Source organism: Mustela nigripes, chromosome 2 (assembly GCF_022355385.1).
Source record: "Mustela nigripes isolate SB6536 chromosome 2, MUSNIG.SB6536, whole genome shotgun sequence".
In the NCBI taxonomy this organism is placed as follows: domain Eukaryota; kingdom Metazoa; phylum Chordata; class Mammalia; order Carnivora; family Mustelidae; genus Mustela; species Mustela nigripes.
This window is the reverse complement of record NC_081558.1, coordinates 4,957,270-4,974,845: the sequence shown is the minus strand read 5'-3', so window position 1 is coordinate 4,974,845 and position 17,576 is coordinate 4,957,270. Positions and strand designations below refer to the sequence as shown.

Below are 17,576 nucleotides of genomic sequence, written 5' to 3'. Positions count from 1 at the left end.
CCAATGTTTGGACCTCAAGAGTTGGTGGGTAGCTCTTCAGTGGTATGTGGCCAAATGTCTCGTTTGGGGATGCAAGCTACTGCTCTCCCATTCAATGCCTGTGACAGATTTCACTAATGGACCATGGCATTTCCAACTGCTGATTCTAGCTGTGACCTCATAATACTTCTCCAGGCGGCCACTACCAAGTAATGGCCATTGGCATGTGGGTCAAAGCTCACTTGCAATTGGTCTCTTTCCTTCTTGCGTTTGGTCTCCTTCCCGCAGTGAAATCATGTTCTGTAAAACATGGGGAATGTGAATCAATCGGTGACCTCTGACTTCATTCTGGTGCGCCTTTTCAGTCACTCAAGGTCACATCAGCTGCTCTCCTCTTTGGTGGCTGCCACGTTTACCATGGGCCTCCTGGGCAACACCATTCTGCTCTTCCTGATCCGCCTGGACTCCAGGCTCCACACGCCCATGTACTTTCTGCTCAGCCAGCTCTCTCTGTTTGATATTGTCTTCCCCCTGGTCACCATCCCCAAGATGGCATCCCACTTCCTGCAGGGAGAAGGTTCCATCTCCTTTGGGGGTTGCGCAGCTCAAATATTCTTCCTGACCCTGATGGGCGTGGCTGAGGGCATCTTGTTGGCCTTCACGTCCTACGACCGCTATGTTGCTGTGTGTCACCCTTTGCAGTATCCTGTGCTCATGAGGCGCCAGGTGTGTCTGCTCATGGTGGGCTCCTCCTGGCTGGCAGGGGTGCTCAACGCCTCCATCCAGACCTCCGTCACTCTGCACTTCCCCTACTGTGCCTACTGCATCGTGGATCACTTCTTCTGCGAGGTGCCAGCCCTGTTGAAGCTCTCCTGTGAAGACACTTCTGCCTACGAGTTGGCGCTGTCCACCTCGGGGGTGCTGATCCTTGTGCTTCCCCTTTCCCTCATAGCCATCTCCTACGGCCACGTCTTGGGGGCCGTTATGCGCATGCGCTCAGAGGAGGCCTGGAACAAGGCCTCCACCACCTGCTCCTCGCACATGACAGTAGTGGGACTTGTCTATGGCGCAGCTGTGTTCATGTACATGGTGCCAGTTGCCTACCACAGCCCACACCAGAACAACGTGGTGTCCCTATTCTACAGTCTGGTCACTCCCACGCTCAACCCTCTTATCTACAGTCTGAGGAACTGGGAGGTGCGAATGGCTTTGGCCAAAGTGCTCAGCAGAGCTGAGCTCAGGCCAAAGTGATGACCACACAGGGGGTTTCTGGAGTGATCCTAGTGGTCCTTCCTCCCCTCCATTTCCCCAGAGCACCAATTTATGGTGTGACTATTAAAGCCTTATATTCAAGGCTAAGCACCTGTCCGGCTTCTTCAGATCCCATGATTAGCTGGGTCAGGGTTTTCTCCCACAGACTTGTATGGAAGGCCCTGCTTTGTGGAGTGGAGATCTCCTTGTTGAATTGATAATTTACTAGGAATAATGAGCACTTGTTGACCGTTTTACCTGCTAAGTGAATGTTATTTTGTTGTACTCACCATGGCTTTGGAGATGTAGGGACTATCATGATGTTCATATATAAGAAATAAACAAGACTCAAAAAGGAAAATAACTTAAAAATGGTCACACTTCCTGAAAGTGGTACAGCTGGGACTTGAACCCATGGTGCTTGGAGGACAAAGACAGCCCCCAAAGCACACTGCTGTGTGACCCCTAAACAGTGATCTCCTCACTGTTGTAGGGTGTGTGTGTGTGTGTGTGTGTGTGCTGGGATGGTGGTTGGGCCAGACAATATCTGGAAAACCACCAGATTCTTGAAAATATGAGTTACTGCTTTGAATGGTGATGGGGATAATAAAATTTAACAGTATTTATAAAATATTTGTTAATTTTGAGCTTTATTAAGATGATTACTATTGGCCAGGGTCTGGCTATTTTATTAGTAAGCACTCAATATTTTGGGGGAGTGGTGCTTATTTTAATTTCTTTTGGATAAATATCCAGCCATGAGGCAAGATTCAACTTTAAAAAAAATCTTTTAACAGTTTTATTGAGGTAAAATTGACATTCAATGAATGTACACATTTGAAGTCTAAAATTTGATGAGCTTTGACTTATGTATATGTCTGCACAACAAAAACCAATCTTTTTTTTTTTTTTAAGATTTTATTTATTTGACAGACAGAGATCACAAGTAGGCAGAGAAGCAGGCAGAGAGAGAAGAAGGGCAACAGGATCCCTGCTGAGCAGAGAGCCCGATGCAGGTTTGATCATGACCTGAGCTGAAGGCACCCGGGTGCCCCACGAAAACCAATCTTAAGACAGAAACTTATGCAAAAGTTTCCTTCTGCTTGTTTGTCACTCCATTCCCCATCCTCTCCAAGGAGTCACTGACCCACTTTCGGTCACCATAAATTAGTTTGCATTTTCTAAAGTTTTTTTTTTTAACAAATGGAATTGCAGAGTACATACTTTTTTTTTTTTTTTAAAGATTTAAAGACAGAGATCACAAGTAGGCAGAGAGGCAGGTAGAGAGAGAAGGTGGGGAAGCAGGCTCCCTGCCGAGCAAAGAGCCTGTTGTGGGGCTTGATTTCAGGACCCTGGCATCATGACCTGAGCCGAAAGCAGAGGCTTTAACCCTCTGAGCCACCCAGGCGCCCCTATACTGTTTTTATATAGCTTCTCTTACCCAGCATTATTTTGAGATTTATTCTTGTTGTAGGTACTTAAAACTTTATCTCATCAAGTAGCATTCTACCGTGTGGATACATCACACTCTTAAATACACTTTCTCTTTTGTTGATGGAGCTTTTGAAGCTTTCTTTGGACTAGTATTAGTATGGCATACTTTGTTTCATAATTTGACCTGTTTATGTCTATATCTAAAGTACATTTATTGTAGCTGTATCATAGAACTGGGTCTTGTTTTTTTTCAGAAGTAATGACATATCATTTTCCTTGAGTGGTTGTCCCATTTTGCATTCCCACAAGGAATGGGCCACAGTTCCAACTGCCGTATCTTCCCCAGTCCTCTTTAGGGTCACAACATTCATTGCAGCCACCCTAAGAGCTGGGTTCTTGTATCTCAGAGTGGATTTCATTTGCATTGCCTTCTGGTGGAGTGATGTCCCTCAGCTTTTCAACTGCTTTTCCTGATGCAATGTCTGTTGAAGTTTTTCCTCTATTTTCCCTCTGGGTCTCCCTTCCCCGCCCCTGAGAGCTATTAGGAGATTTTCTCTATTCTATGTATTAGTCCTTTGTGATAAATGAGATTTGCAATATTTTCCCCCCAAACTCTAGGTTGTCTCTTTTGTCTCACAAGGGCATCTGTTAGCAGAGCAAAGGTTTGGGTGAAAGCCCCCAGCCTCTCCGTTTGTGGGGTTCCTAAGTGTGGGTGACATAGGGTCATATAGACCAGCCCTAGAAGAAGCAGGTGTCCACCATTTCTGAATGGCATGTGCCATTCTTGACAGAGGGGTCGGCACTTGGGGACAGAGAGAGGATTGAGGACCAAAGTACTGAAGCAAGAGGGACCAGTCCCCCAGACAGGTTGGCTGAGGATGCCCACAGGGAGTTGGGACTGGTGGCTCTGGGAAGCCTCTCCTTCCTCATCTGCAAGAGGGATGCACATGTGCTCTGCTTTCTGGGCTGAAAGGGATACTTCTCCAATATTGATTCCCCACGTGCATTGGCCTGAAGGGACGGAGCCACCAGGCCTGGGCAAAGAACTGGTGACCACCAGGATCCAGTTGCTGAGCATGAGCTGCGCAGGGACTACCTGTTCCAGGGCAGCTGGAGGTGATCACGTGCATGTGGAGACTCAGCCATCTCTGGGTCAGAGGGAGAAAAGCTGAATCCTTGGCCTCCAGGGAAGGCTCAAAGCAGAGACTGTGGGGGTGGGGGTGTGGGGAAGTTGCTGGTCAAGTCACCCTCCCCAGCCAACCCTGGGAGAGACTACCTGGCTGCTGCAGTGATTCTGACAACCAGCTGGCGCCACAGCTCCTGGAAGTCAAGGGGTCTGGGTGTTGGGCTCCAGGATCCCATTCGTCACTCTGTAAGGACCCAGGGGCTTTGCTGCGCAGTCCCGGAGCAGATGTCAATCACCATGGCAGCTCGCTGTCTTGTGCTGTTCCCATGGTATGTGGTTCCCCATAACATTTGCGAGATCCATTCTTAATCTTTGTAGTTTTGCGAATTCTTGTTGCCAGGTTGAGTTCCCTGGTTTGTGTTACATCTACCAGATGCTGGTTCTATGCATTTAGATTCTCACTGGCCATGCAAGAATGATCTGACTGCTTTCCCTTCATTTCAGCTAATGTCTGTGTTATAGTATCTCATTTTGACTTTTCCTAGCATTTCCCTGAAACAAAAGAAGTTAATTTTTTTTTATATGTTAACTGAGTATTTGTTTAAGCTTTTTTATGGTGTCCCTATTTTAGAATTTTGAGCCTCTTTTCTAGTGGGTTTTTAGATTGATTGATTGATTGATTGATTTTTATTTTCTTTTTTTCAGTGTTCCAAGATTCATTGTTTATGCATCACACCCAGTGCTCCATGCAATAGGTGCCCTCCTTAATACCCACACCCAGGCTCACCCAGTTTTATTTTTTATTTCACAGAATTCTTTACAAAAGTTGGCTTGATGCACTTTACCAGATGTGTGTGATGTCAGTTTCTTCTCTCACCCAGATTGTCCACTCCCTCTGTCTTACTGGTGAATTTTATTTTATTTTATTTTAAGATTTTATTTATTTACTTGAGAGTGAGAGAGAGGGGGAGGGAAATAAGCAAGGGAAGGGGCAGAGGGAGAAGCAGGCTTCCCACTGAGCAGGGAGTCCACTTCTGGGGCTCAATTCCAGGACCTGCAGATCATGACCTGAGCCCAAGACAGATGCTTAACTGACTGAGCTGCCCAGGAGCCCCTAACTAGTGAATTTTAATGAATAGTGGCTTCTCATGATCTTATTTTGATTCAAGTTATAATTTTTTTTCCGATCAATTTGAGTGTTGTTGTATCAAAAGGAAAACATCTGGAGCACTGGGGGGGGGACTCAGTTGTTAAGCATCTGCCTTTGGCTTGGGTCATGATCCCAGCATCCTGGGATCAAGCCCCATATCGTGCTCCCTGCGCAGAGGGTAGCCTGCTTCTCCCTCTCCCACTCCCCCTGCTTGTGTTCCCTCTCTCTTGCTGTGTCTTACTCTGTCAAATAAATAAATAAAATCTTTAAAAGAAGAAGTGTCTGTTTATGTGTTCTGCTCATTTTTCAACGTGATTATCGTTTTGGTCATTGCGTTTGAGGAGTTCTTTATACAGTGTTGGAGAGGATATGGAGATAGGGGAACCTCTTACACTGTTGGTGGGAATGCAAGTTGGTGCAGCCACTTTGGAAAACAGTGTGGAGATTCCTCAAAAAATTAAAAATAGAGCTTCCCTATGAACCTGCAATTGCACTACTGGGTATTTACCCCAAAGATACAGATGTAGTGAAAAGAAGGGCCATCTGTACCCCAATGTCATAGCAGCAATGTCCACAATCACCAAACTGTGGAAAGAGCCAAGATGCCCTTCAACAGATGAATGGATAAAGAAGATGTGGTCCATATATACAATGGAATATCACTCAGCCATCAGAAAGGATGAAGACCCAACTTTTTTAAAAAAAGATTTTATTTATCTATTAGAGAGAGAGAGAGAGAGAGAGAGAGAGAGAGAATGAGAGGTCAGCGGGAGAAGCAGACTCCCTGCTGAACAGGGAGCCTGATGCAGGACTCAATCCTGGGACTCCAGGATCATGACCTGAACCGAAGGCAGTCGCCCAACCAACTGAGCCACCCAGGCGCCCCTGAATACCCAACTTTTGCATCAACATGGATGGGACTGGAGGAGATTATGCTGAGTGAAATAAGTCAGGCAGAGAGAGTCAATTATCATATGGTTTCACTTACTTGTGGAGCGTAAGGAATAATATGGAGGACATTAGGAAAAGGAAAGAAAAGTGAATTGAGGGAAATTGGAGGAGGAAATGAATCATGAGAGACTGTAGACTCCGAGAAACAAACAGAGTTTTGGAAGGGAGGAGAGTGGGAGGATGGGTGAGCCTGGTGGTGAGTATTAAAGAGGGCATGTATTTCATGGAGCACTGGGTGTAGTGCATGAACAATGAATCTTGGAACACTGAAAAAAATAAAATAAAATTAAGATGTTAATAAAAAAAGAAGGAAAACATTTCTCTTTATTGTGAAACTCCTATGCTATCTTTTTATTTATTTATTAAAAGATTTTATTTTACTATTTGAGAGAGAGAGAGAGAGAGAGCACAGTGGGGCCCAGGCGCAGAGGAAGAAGCAAACTCTCCATTGAGCCAGGAGCCCTATGCGGGGCTCCTTCCCACGAGCCTGGGATCATGACCTGAGCTGAAAGCAGATGCTTAACCAACTGAGCCACCCAGATGTCCTTCTCTGCTATCTTTATAAAGTTATGCATTACATTTATGGTAGAACCAAAATAAAAATTAAAGTATTTAAGAAGGGACTGATTCCAAAGGGCTGAGTTCCTAAGCCAGAAGACAATTCAAGAGCAAATATCCTAACAAAACTATAGGGTGAACACTACTAGTAAACTCAGGACAGGGTTAAAAGAAAAGTGAGATTAACAGAGGAGCTGAGATGAAATAAGGCAGTCAGAGAAAGACAATTACCATGTGATTTCACTCATATGCAGAATTTAAGAAAAAAATAGATGAATATGGGGGAAAAGAAGGAAAACTAGAATAAGATAAAAACAGAGAGGGAGGCACACTGTAAGAGATTCTTAACTCTAGGAAACAAACTGAGGGCTGCTGGAGGGAAGGTGGGTGGATGGATGGGGTAATTGGGTGATGGGCATGAAGGAGGACACCTGATGTAATGAGAGCTGGGTGTTGTGTGCAACTGATGAATCACTAAATTCTACCTTTGAAACGAATACTGCAGTATATGTTAATTACATTTAATTTGAATAAAAAATAATAAAAAAGAACAGCTGTGAGGTCATGGGGAAGAATGATGTCCGAAGTAAAAATACACAATCTGTTCAACATTGATGAAAGACACCAACCCACAGATGTAATTAAATCACCACCCCCTAAACAAAGTCAGGACACAGGAGACAATAGGGAGATACACCACTGTCTAAAAAACCAAAGTTAAGGTGACGGATTTTGGAGAATGCAGAGGCCAGATAAATAAGAAAAAGGTTAACTAGTGGTATTAAAGCAAATATTAAATAAGTTTGGTATTAACTGAGTGCAATTTTTAAAATGTTAGAAGAAATGTCATATCAAACCCAGAATTCTATACCAACAACAATATTGCCCACAATAACAACTTAAATGAAACATTTCATTGTAAGCAGATTTGATTTAGAAAACAAATACTAGACTAGTTCTTCAACTGAAGAACTAAAGAACTAAGAACTAAAGGAATAGACTCTCAGATTGAAAATCAGGAATGCAAGACTGTTGGTGGGAATACAAGTTTGGTGCAGCCACTTTGGAATACAGTGTGGAGGCTCATCAAAAAGTTAAAAATAGAGCTTCCGTATGACCCTGCAATTATACTGTTGGGTATTTACCCAAAGATACAGCTGTAATGAAAAGAAGGGCCATATGCATCCCAATGTTTGTAGCAGCAATGTCAACAATAGCCAAATGGTGGAAGGACCTGAGATGCCCTTCAACAGATGAAGGCATAAAGAAGATGTGGTTCATATATACAATGGAATATTACTCAGCCATCAGAAAGGATGAATACCCAATACTTGCATCAACATGGATGGAAATGGTGGAGATTATGCTGAATGAAATAAGTCAGGCAGAGAAAGGTAATTATATGGCTTCACTTATTTGTGGAACATAGGGAATAGCATGGAGGACATTAGGAGAAGGAAGGGAAAAATGAAGGTGGAAAATCAGAGGGAGAGACAAACCATGAGAAACTATGGACTCTGGGAATCAAACTGAGGGTTTTAGAGTGGAGGAGGTGGGGGGATGGGTGAGCCCGGTGAGGGTATTAAGGAGGTCACGTATTGCACGGAGCACTGGGTGTTAAATGCAAACAATGAATCATGGAACACTACCTCAAAAACTAATGATGTCCTGTCTGGTGACTAACATTACATAATTTAAAAAAAATGTAAAAAAAGAGACTTTCAAGTTTCTGTGATCCATCTCAAAGTCTGAGAATAGAGCTACCCCATTAAGTGCAGGGCCTGAAAATGACCTGAAAACACTGAACCATGAATCACGCTGGTTTGAGAGGAGTTCTATCCCTGGGCTGTTTAGCTATATGAAATAAATTCCTTTTTCGGCTTAAGCAAAAAAAAAAAAAAAAAAAAAAAAAAAAAAAAAAAAAAAAAAAAAAAAAAAAAAAAAAAAAAAAAAAAAAAAAAAAAAAAAAAAAACAAAAAAAAAAAAAAAAAAAAAAAAAAAAAAAAAAAAAAAAAAAAAAAAAAAAAAAAAATTCAGGAATTCCGGAAGGAATGAAGAGAAGGAAAGGAAAATTTACAATTACAAATGAATTTTTTTTGCTTTTTATATTAACATATAATGTATTATTTGCCCCATTGAATCATCAGGCTTCTACATTTCACAGCACTCACCATAGCACATACCCTCCCCCATGTCCATAACCCAGCCACCCTATCCCTACCCCCCAACCCCTGAATTTTTTTTTTTATGAGGCAATTCTAGAAATCTCTCTTAGAGATTAAAATAACATGTAGAATTGAAATGCGTGAGAAGAGTAAAGCAGAAAAGTTATAAATGTAGTTGGAAGTGTTTGAATGTATTAACATTTGGGGAAGGTGGTAAAAGTAGTTGCATTAGACTACGTTAAGAAAAGGACGCATTAAGTAGGCTCCACACCCAGTGTGGAGCACAAGACGGGGCTTGAACTCCCCACCCTAAGATCAAGACTGAGCTGAAATCAAGAGTGAGATGCTTAATGGACTGAGCCACCAGGAGCCCCTCATTAACTACATGGAGATTTGTATATGACTGCAACTGATAAGTTTATTGAGGGAACAATAGAATAATAAAAGATGGGCACCTGGGTGGCTCATTTGTGAAGTGTCTTTAGCTCATGTTATGATCTCAGGGGTCCCCTGTCAGGTTCCCTGTTCAGTGGGGAGCCTGCTTCTCCTCTCCCTTTGCTTGCCACTCCCCCTGCTTGTGCTCTCTTTCTCTCTGTCAAATAAATAATAAATAAAATCTTAAAAAAAAACCCAATAGGGAGACAAACCATAAGTGACTCTTAATCTCACAAAACAAACTGAGGGTTGCTGGGGGGAGGGGGTTTGGGAGAAGGGGGTGGTATTATGGACATTGGGGAGGGTATGTGTTTTGGTGAGTGCTGTGAAGTGTGTAAACCTGGTGATTCACAGACCTGTACCCCTGGGGATAAAAGTATATGTTTATAAAAAATAAAAAATTATATTAAAAAAAAAACCCAATATAGCTCACCTACAAATGTATTCAACGTTTTCATCTACAACAGTATCTGACAGTGTCAAGATCTCCACATATTTGTGTTTTTAAAAAAGTTTGTTTATTTAAGTCATCTCTACAGCCAAAGAGGCAACCCAATGTGGAGTTCAAATTCACAACCCTAAGCCAGCCAGGTGCCCCAATTTTTGTGTCTTTGTATAAAGATTTAGGAACGTTTGAATCCCATTGATATAAGCCAGGGTATTTCTGCCGGATTATCGGCTGATTGGGTTATCCTCTCCCTTCCTCCATAAAAGGGGAATCAGAAGCAGAAATCTCACACTTTCCAGCAAGCCACCAGCTCTCACATCAGGAGTGCAGCCATGGAAGGACCTGCATCCACGCGTTCTTCCAACCAGCCTGCTTGGGTGAGTGTGGAGTGCATACTGATGGAACCAGGGCCCTTTAGTATACTTAGCCTTATGTGAAACTTCTTTTAAGTGAGAAGACACGAGATTTAAAAATGAGGAGAGATCTTACTGAAAGCTGCTTCTTAGGTGTTCATGTTTTTTGAAGTGATGTTTAATAGTATTGTACTATTTTGCATGTGAAGGTTTTTTGGGCTAATAGGCTAGATATTTTTGTTTTGTGGTTTTGTTTCAACCAACAATATCACCAGGACATGGATGTAGCCTGTGGTCCTGCACTGTTTAAATCATTCCCCTCTCTGGAAAATTCCTTAATTTGCAATGTTCTTGGTCTTTTTTTTTTTTTTAATTCAGTTCTAATCTCTTCATCATCAATAATTGTAATTAATTTCTTTGTTCCGTCATCCCTCCTCACTATCTTCCTCCATTCCTCCTTCTTCCTCTCTCTGTCAACCTTACTGTTTGTCACAGCCATTAACTATACCCGGCATGATATTAGACGTTCATTACTCTTTGTATTAAGTCTTTTGTCTCACCAAGATTAAAATAAACAGGGGCAGTAATTTGTTAAGTTAAATTCTGGATCATGGGTTTTAGTGCACAACTTGGCATGTAATAGGTGTTCTAGAAATGGGAGGATCAAGTAGTTTCCCATCCAAACTAGGACCTCTTGAGTATTGAAAGGGTCATTATTAATAATTATGGTAGGAGGGGCACCTGGGTGGCTCAGTTGGTTAAACTCCTGCCTTTGGCTCAGGTCATGATCCCAGGGTCCTAGGGTTAAACCCCATGTCGGGCTCCCTTTGTATTCAGTGGGGAGTCTGCCTCTCTCTCCCTGAAATAAATGAATAAAACTTAAAAAAAATTATGTAAGGATGAATACCCAACTTTTGTATCAACACGGATGGGACTGGAGGAGATTATGCTGAGTGAAATAAGTCAAGCGGAGAGAGTCAATTATCATACGGTTTCACTTACTTGTGGAGCATAAGGAATAACACAGAGGACACTGGGAGATGGAGGGGAGAAGTGAGTTGGGAAAAATCAGAGGGGGAGATGAACCAGGAGAGACTGTGGACTCTGAGAAACAAACTGAGGGTTTTGGAGGGATGGAGGGGGGGATGGGTGAGCCTGGTGGTGGGTATTGAGGAGGGGTACGTACTGCATGGAGCACTGGGAGTGGTGCATAAACAATGAATCTTGGAACTCTGAAAAAATAAAACAGAATTTTAAAAAAGGAAATAAATAATTATGTCAGGACAACTGGAATGATATGGGATTTATGGCTTCCCTTAAAAAAAAGATAGAAATGGTTGGTTTAAAAAGAAAGGCACACTGATTAAGTTTGCATTTTAAACAGCTTATTGTGATTAGAATCTTCTATGGTACTCCTCCCATATCCCTCATGGTGACATGTTCCAAGACCCTCAGTGGATACCTGAAACCATGGATAGTAGTTAACCCTATGTATATCCTATATATTTTTCCCTATACATACATACTTATGATAAAGTTTAATTTAGAAATCGGGCACAGCAAGAAGTTAACAATAATAAAGTAGAATTAAGTATAACCATATATTATAATAATTTATGTGAATGTAGTCTCTCTTGAAATATTTTACTGTACTCCCCTTCTTCTCATGATGATGTAAGATAACAAAATGCCTACATGATGAGATGGAGTCGGGTGAATGACATAGGCACTGTGATGTAGGGTTAGGGTATACTCCTAACCATTCCATCTGGACCTCAGACCACAGTTGACCTTGGTTAACTGAAACTGTGGATAAAGGGAATGCTACAGTGAATTCCAGGGAGAAAGGATAAAAAAAAAAAATCTTAGGCAGTCAGTGATCATTTAGTGCAGTCTGGCACCATAGAGATGATCTTGCTGTATAATAGTGGTTGAGTGAATTTATTTGAAAAATCTAGAAAGTTTTTTTTTTTTTTTTTTTTTTTAGTTTGAATAATTTCTTTCAGTAAATATAACTTAGTGCCTTCTAAGGCAAAACAAGTGGATACTGGTATAAAACATTAAGGTTCATATTAATCATCTCTTCACTGAATATCCATTTATAGAAAAGCAATATGAGGGGCACCTGGGTGGCTTATTTGAACGTCTGCCCTCTGCTCAGGTCATGATCTAAGGGTCCTGGGATTGAGCTCTGAATTGGGCTTCCTGCTCAGCCGGGAGCCTGCTTCTCCCTTTCCCTTCCCCTGGTTTGTCTCTCTCTCACGTTTTCCTCTCAATAAATAAGTAAAATCTTAAAAAAAAAGAAAAACTATATGAGAGAGATAATACATGTACTAGTGAGTATTGAAAAAAATTAACACAGAAAATGTAATTCTGATGGCTGGATCAGAAAGATCACTGGAGAAATGGTGTTTTGTGGGGAAACTGAAATGTGCTCAAGAATTATTCAGAAGTTGAGAGTCTTATTATTTATTTGATTTTTAAAATTTTTATTTAAATTCAATTTAGTTAATATATAGTATATTATTAGTTTCGGGGGTAGAATTCAGAGATTCATCAGTTGCGTGTAACACCCAGTGCTCATTACATCAAGTGCCCTCCTTAATGCCCATCATGCCATTACCCCACCCCCACCTCCCCTCCAGCAACCCTCGGTTCAGTTTTCTAGAGTTAAGAGTCTCTTCTGGCTTGCCTCCCTCTCTGTTTTTCTCTTATTTTATTTTTCCTTCCATTCCTACATGTTCATCTGTTTTGTTTCTTAAATCCCACATATGAGTGGGAGCATATGGTATTTATCTTTCTCTTGACTGGCTTATTTTGCTTAGCATAATGCCCTCTAGTTCTATCCACATTGTTACAAATGGTAAGATTTCATTCTTTTTGATGGCTGAGTAATATTCCATTATAGCATTTTTATCCATTCATCTGTTGATGGACACCTGGGCTCTTCCCATAGTTTTGCTGTTGTGGACATTGCTGCTGTAAACATTGGGGTGCATGTGCCCCTTCGAATCACTAAACAGTGATTATCCTTTGGATAGTGATATATTCTTTGGCTAAGTGATTTATCCAAAGTGATATATCCTTTGGATAAATACCTAGTAGTCAATTGCTGAGTCATAGGGTAGTTCTATTTTTAACTTTTTGAGAAATCTCCATACCATTCTCCAGAGTGGCTGCACCAGTTTGCATTCCCACCAACAGTGCTAGAGGGTTCCCTTTTCTCTATATCCTCACCAACATCTGTTTCCTGAGTTGTTAATTTTAGCCATTCTGACCAGTGTCAGGTGGAATCTCATGTGGTTTTGATGTCTATTTCCCTGATGCCAAGTGATTTTGAGCAGTTTTTCATGTGTCTGTTGTTCATTTGTATGTCTTTTTTGGAGAAATGTCTGTTTATGTCTTCTCCCCATTTCTTTTTTATTTTTTTATTTTTTATAAACATATATTTTTATCCCCAGGGGTACAGATCTGTGAATCACCAGGTTTACACACTTCACAGCACTCACCAAAGCACATACCCTCCCCAATGTCCATAACCCCACCCCCTTCTCCCAAACCCCCTCCCCCCAGCAACCCTCAGTTTGTTTTGTGAGATTAAGAGTCAGTTATGGTTTGTCTCCCTCCCAATCCCATCTTGTTTCATTTATTCTTCTCGTACCCACTTAAGCCCCCATGTTGCATCACCACTTCCTCATATCAGTTCTCCCCATTTCTTGACTGGATTTTTGTTTTGTTTTTGGGTGTTGAGTTTGTTAGATGGATTCAGGACTCATTATTATGAGTGTGAAGTGGCCGGAATGACACTCAGGTTTAGACAGGACATTGTATTAGCAGCGGGTTTGGGGACACTTTGATAAAAATGAATTATTTGGAGAATTGGTTGGTTCAACTTGGGATCTGGTCACTGTGAGTGGAGTCGTCAGTATTATCACCAGAGAGGTGAGTGGGAGGATGGCACTGGGTATCAGGGTTGGAGTTAGATCTGTGCTGATTCTATGGGCATTTCTAGTTCTATGGGCTAATGGTATTTGAAATCAAGGAAATGGAAGGATGGCCTATACAGGGGTGTGGATGAACAAATGTGAAAGCAGGACTGATTTCTAAGAAGCATCGATCATTGTGTTAAGTCAGAGGAACTGACATTAACAGGGAGGAGAAGAGAAGGAAGAATATCAGGGAGAATGTTTTGCACCAGAGCCTTGAAGAGTGGTTTACAATAGAGATATTTGTACAAAAAAAAAAAAAAAAAAGTGGAACTGTGTGATGGGACTATGGTGTTTTTGAGTTACTTATTTATGAACAGGAAGATAGTTGAGTGAATATGGGATTTCGGTGTGCAAGTCAAAGAAATTGAGTATCTCAGGGTTGGGAGGGACATAAAACCACTGAAGATGAGGCACGAAAGCTGAGAATGCCAGGAGGTAGGGTGTCTTAAAGCATAGTAAACTGAAAACCTGAAGTCTTGGGATGCAAAGAAATCTATGATCCTTGTGCCCAAATAACGGTGGGTCAGGGGGTACCAGCATGTGTGTGGTTGACACTGACACGAGTGGGAAATGGGAAACATCCTCTAGGGAACATGGTGGAGGAGAAAGGGTCTGGAGTTGGCACTGGGTAATGACCTCAAACTTTCTGTCCTTGACTTATGTCTGCTTGATGGTGTCCCAGAACTAATTGTCAGTGTGTGGCACCTGCACCCGCAGCATCAGCACCACCTGGGAACCCTTGGGAATGTAGATTCCTGGCCCCACCCCACACCTACTTGGCTTAAGGTCCAGAAACCTACGTTTTAGCAAATCCCTAGATGATTGCGATGCCCATACTTCCCCGTGGAGAGAGGAGGGTGGAAAATCCAAATGAGTGGAGAACGTTCTTTGTGGCTGGTGGTCCTCATCTCTCATTTTATTCACATATCATACTTCTTTTTTTTTCAAAGAGCAAGCTCAAAAGAAACATGATGCTCCAGACCATAGAGAAGAAAAGACAAGTCCATTTAACCAAGGCCAAGAAAAGACATCATGAAAGAATTGCACCTCCTACAAGGCTGACCGGTTGCATTTTTAAAAGGCCAGTCACAAGCATAACTTCTCATCCTGGCAATGAGGTCAGGTATAATCAATGGGACAGGACCTTGGAGAAGCCCCAGCAAATCTCTGCATACAGCAGACTGCAGGGACTCCAAGCCCACAGCAGTGAAGGAGAACTTTTAAGTACTTTGGACTTCATAAGTACCTCACAAGTCATTGCACTAGGCAGTGCGGATGGAGGGTCTCTACCTAGTGGCCCTGGGCCCAGCATGGTACCATTTTGGGCAGGGATGGTCCCAGGAGTGGGTCTCCATCTCCCACCACCCATCTGCAGACAGCAAGTAACACCTGGAGATATCCGGAGGCAGACTTGGAAAGTGAAAAAATCAAGAGAGAGACTGGCTAAGGCCTTGAGGGCAGACAGGCTTGCCAGGGAGGTGGAGAGAGCCAGAAGCGAAGAGAAACGTTCTGACAACTAGAGGAAACGTTGGAAAAGGTTGTGTGGGGGAAGGATCCAGTAGGGCGCTTCACTGCGAGACAGCCCCCAGTTTCACTTCCCGTCACGATGTCTATCTTGTTTCTTGCTCTATACCACTGTGCTTTGTTACATCAAAATGGTACTTCATTAAACTCTTGAGAGACAAGGTTGTGAAAGAGTAGAGTGGTGGTTTTGTGGGTAAGAGATTGGATTTCATGTGGAATAAGTCAGAGAAACAGAGATTATACGGTTTCATTTATATGTGGCACATAAGGAATAATGCAGAGGACAGTAGGGGTTGGGGGAAAACTGAATGCGAAGAAATCAGAGAGGGAGACGGACCACATGAGACTCTTGACACCAGGAAACAAAACTGAGGGTTGTAGAAAAGGAGAAGGGTAGGGAGATGAGGTAACTGGGTGATGGGTATTAAGGGGAGGGCATGTGGTGTGATGAGCAATGGGTGTTATACTGAACTGATGAATCATTGAACATTCTATCAAAACCCAATGATGTATGATATCCTGGCTAATTGAATTTAAATAAAAAAGAAATAAGAAATAAAAAAAAAGGAAAAAAGAAAGAATCCTTGCTAGCAGGCTCCCTGCCTTCGCCCCGAATGAAAATTGTCCATCCCACAGCACAGGACACATTGAAATTATTCAATAGACAATTCATTTCACTTATAAACAATGTATCCAGTAAACATTATAATCATTTATGGTGAACAAATAATTGATAGAATAACGGTGTCACATCACAGAAGTCAGAGGGGGAGACTGTCTCACTAGGGTCAGGAAGGAAAAGAAGTAATGTGATTCTGGAAGATTCTGGCGTTTTCTGGACTTTTAAAACTTTTGGTAGAGTAGTTTTTTTATTTATTTCTTTTCAGTATAACAGAAATCACTGTTTATGCACCACATCCAGTGCTCCATGCAATACGTGCCCTCCTTAATACCCACCCCCCCCACCGCCCCTTCAAAACCCTCAGATAGTTTTAGCAGAGATGGGGAAGGAAGCCTGATTTCAGAGGGTCAAAGACTGAAAAACAAAAGGTTAGAGAGTGAGTGGAAGTGGACAGCTATGCCTCAGACAGCTGTACTCCGTGCCTCCTACAATAGGCACTGGATTTAACAGTGGAAAACTCCCTCCTAGAGCCAGCAGGTTTGGTGGAGGCTGATTCCACCCCAGAACAGGGACAGGTCTGACTCTTCAGTGTGAGTTAATCTGCATATTCCAGATTCTCAGTGTCTTGGGGTAGGACATTCTCACTCTGGTCCAGCAGGATCCAGGCACAGAGCCCTTTATGGAGCATGAGGTGGAACCCAGTATCCAGGGCTCTTACCTGCCAGACCTGGCATTCTGGGAGGTGGAGCTGAGTGAGGTCACAGTGTAGGAGTGGCTGCCTGGGTTTGAGACCACCTGGGAGGACCGCATAGTAGAGGTGGGCATGGGGGTGGGCAGGACAAGACCCCTCATTTGTATTTTGCAAGTATCTATGTCTGGACATCATCTATTCAAGTTCCATCAACATAGCTGAGTTCTACCCTCATTGAATCTTTGCTATTTTTATTTTCTATTAAATCATTTTATCTTAAGTTAATTTTATTTTATTTATTTTTTGGAGGAGTAAATTATTTATTTTTTAATTTAAATTCAATCAGCCAACATAAAGTACATCATTAGTTTCAGATGTAGTGTTCAAGAATTCAGTTGCATGTAACACCCAGGCTCATCTTTTACGTTAATTTCTGTTGGGTTTTTCCCTCCCATGCATTTAAATTATTCCTGACTGGTTTCCAGATGTAGGCTAAATTTCAGGGAGTGAAGCTGAAAAACGAAGGGGTTCCTTCCCAACCCGGGCCCAGCAGAGTGGCTCTCACAAAGAAGGGTGGTAAGAAGAAGGGCCGTTCTGCCATGAGCGAGGTAGTGACCCGAGAGTACACCACCAACATTCACAAGCCCATGCATGGAGTGGGTTTCGAGAAGTGTGCCTCTTGAGCACTCAGAGAGATCTGGAAATTTGCCATGAAAGAGATGGGACCTCCAGACGTGCATGTTGATGCCAGGCTCAACAAAGCTGTCTGGGCCAAAAGAATAAGGAATATTCTAGACAGTATCCATGTGCGGCTGTCCAGAAAAATGTAGTGAGGGTGAAGATTCACCAAAGAAGTTCTATATGTTGGTTATCAATGTACGTGTTACCACTTAAAAAAAT

The 17,576-nt window shown here is 42.3% G+C and overlaps 2 protein-coding genes and 1 pseudogene across 2 annotated transcripts; all 3 read left to right on the top strand.

Moving 5' to 3' along the window:
• The first annotated feature begins 288 nt into the window (after positions 1-288).
• Positions 289-1,230, top strand: LOC132009667 (olfactory receptor 2Z1). Its single transcript, XM_059387693.1, has one exon. It carries the CDS (start codon positions 289-291, stop codon positions 1,228-1,230), a length of 942 nt encoding a protein of 313 aa, XP_059243676.1.
• Positions 1,231-9,829: 8,599 nt separating this feature from the next.
• On the top strand, positions 9,830-15,359 carry LOC132009598 (methyl-CpG-binding domain protein 3-like 2B). The gene is made up of 2 exons (XM_059387636.1): positions 9,830-9,874; positions 14,790-15,359. The coding sequence occupies exons 1-2, from the start codon at positions 9,830-9,832 to the stop codon at positions 15,357-15,359; spliced, it is 615 nt and encodes a 204-aa protein (XP_059243619.1).
• Positions 15,360-15,637: 278 nt separating this feature from the next.
• On the top strand, positions 15,638-17,576 carry LOC132009597 (large ribosomal subunit protein eL31-like; annotated as a pseudogene).

Excerpts from the sequence above, each read along its gene's own strand:
- LOC132009598 (XM_059387636.1), top strand. The coding sequence starts at position 9,830 with ATGGAAGGACCTGCATCCACGCGTTCTTCCAACCAGCCTGCTTGG. Across the intron at positions 9,875-14,789 it reads CTTCCAACCAGCCTGCTTGG|AGCAAGCTCAAAAGAAACAT; the intron begins GTGAGTGTGGAG and ends TTTTTTTCAAAG.
- LOC132009667 (XM_059387693.1), top strand. The coding sequence starts at position 289 with ATGGGGAATGTGAATCAATCGGTGACCTCTGACTTCATTCTGGTGCGC.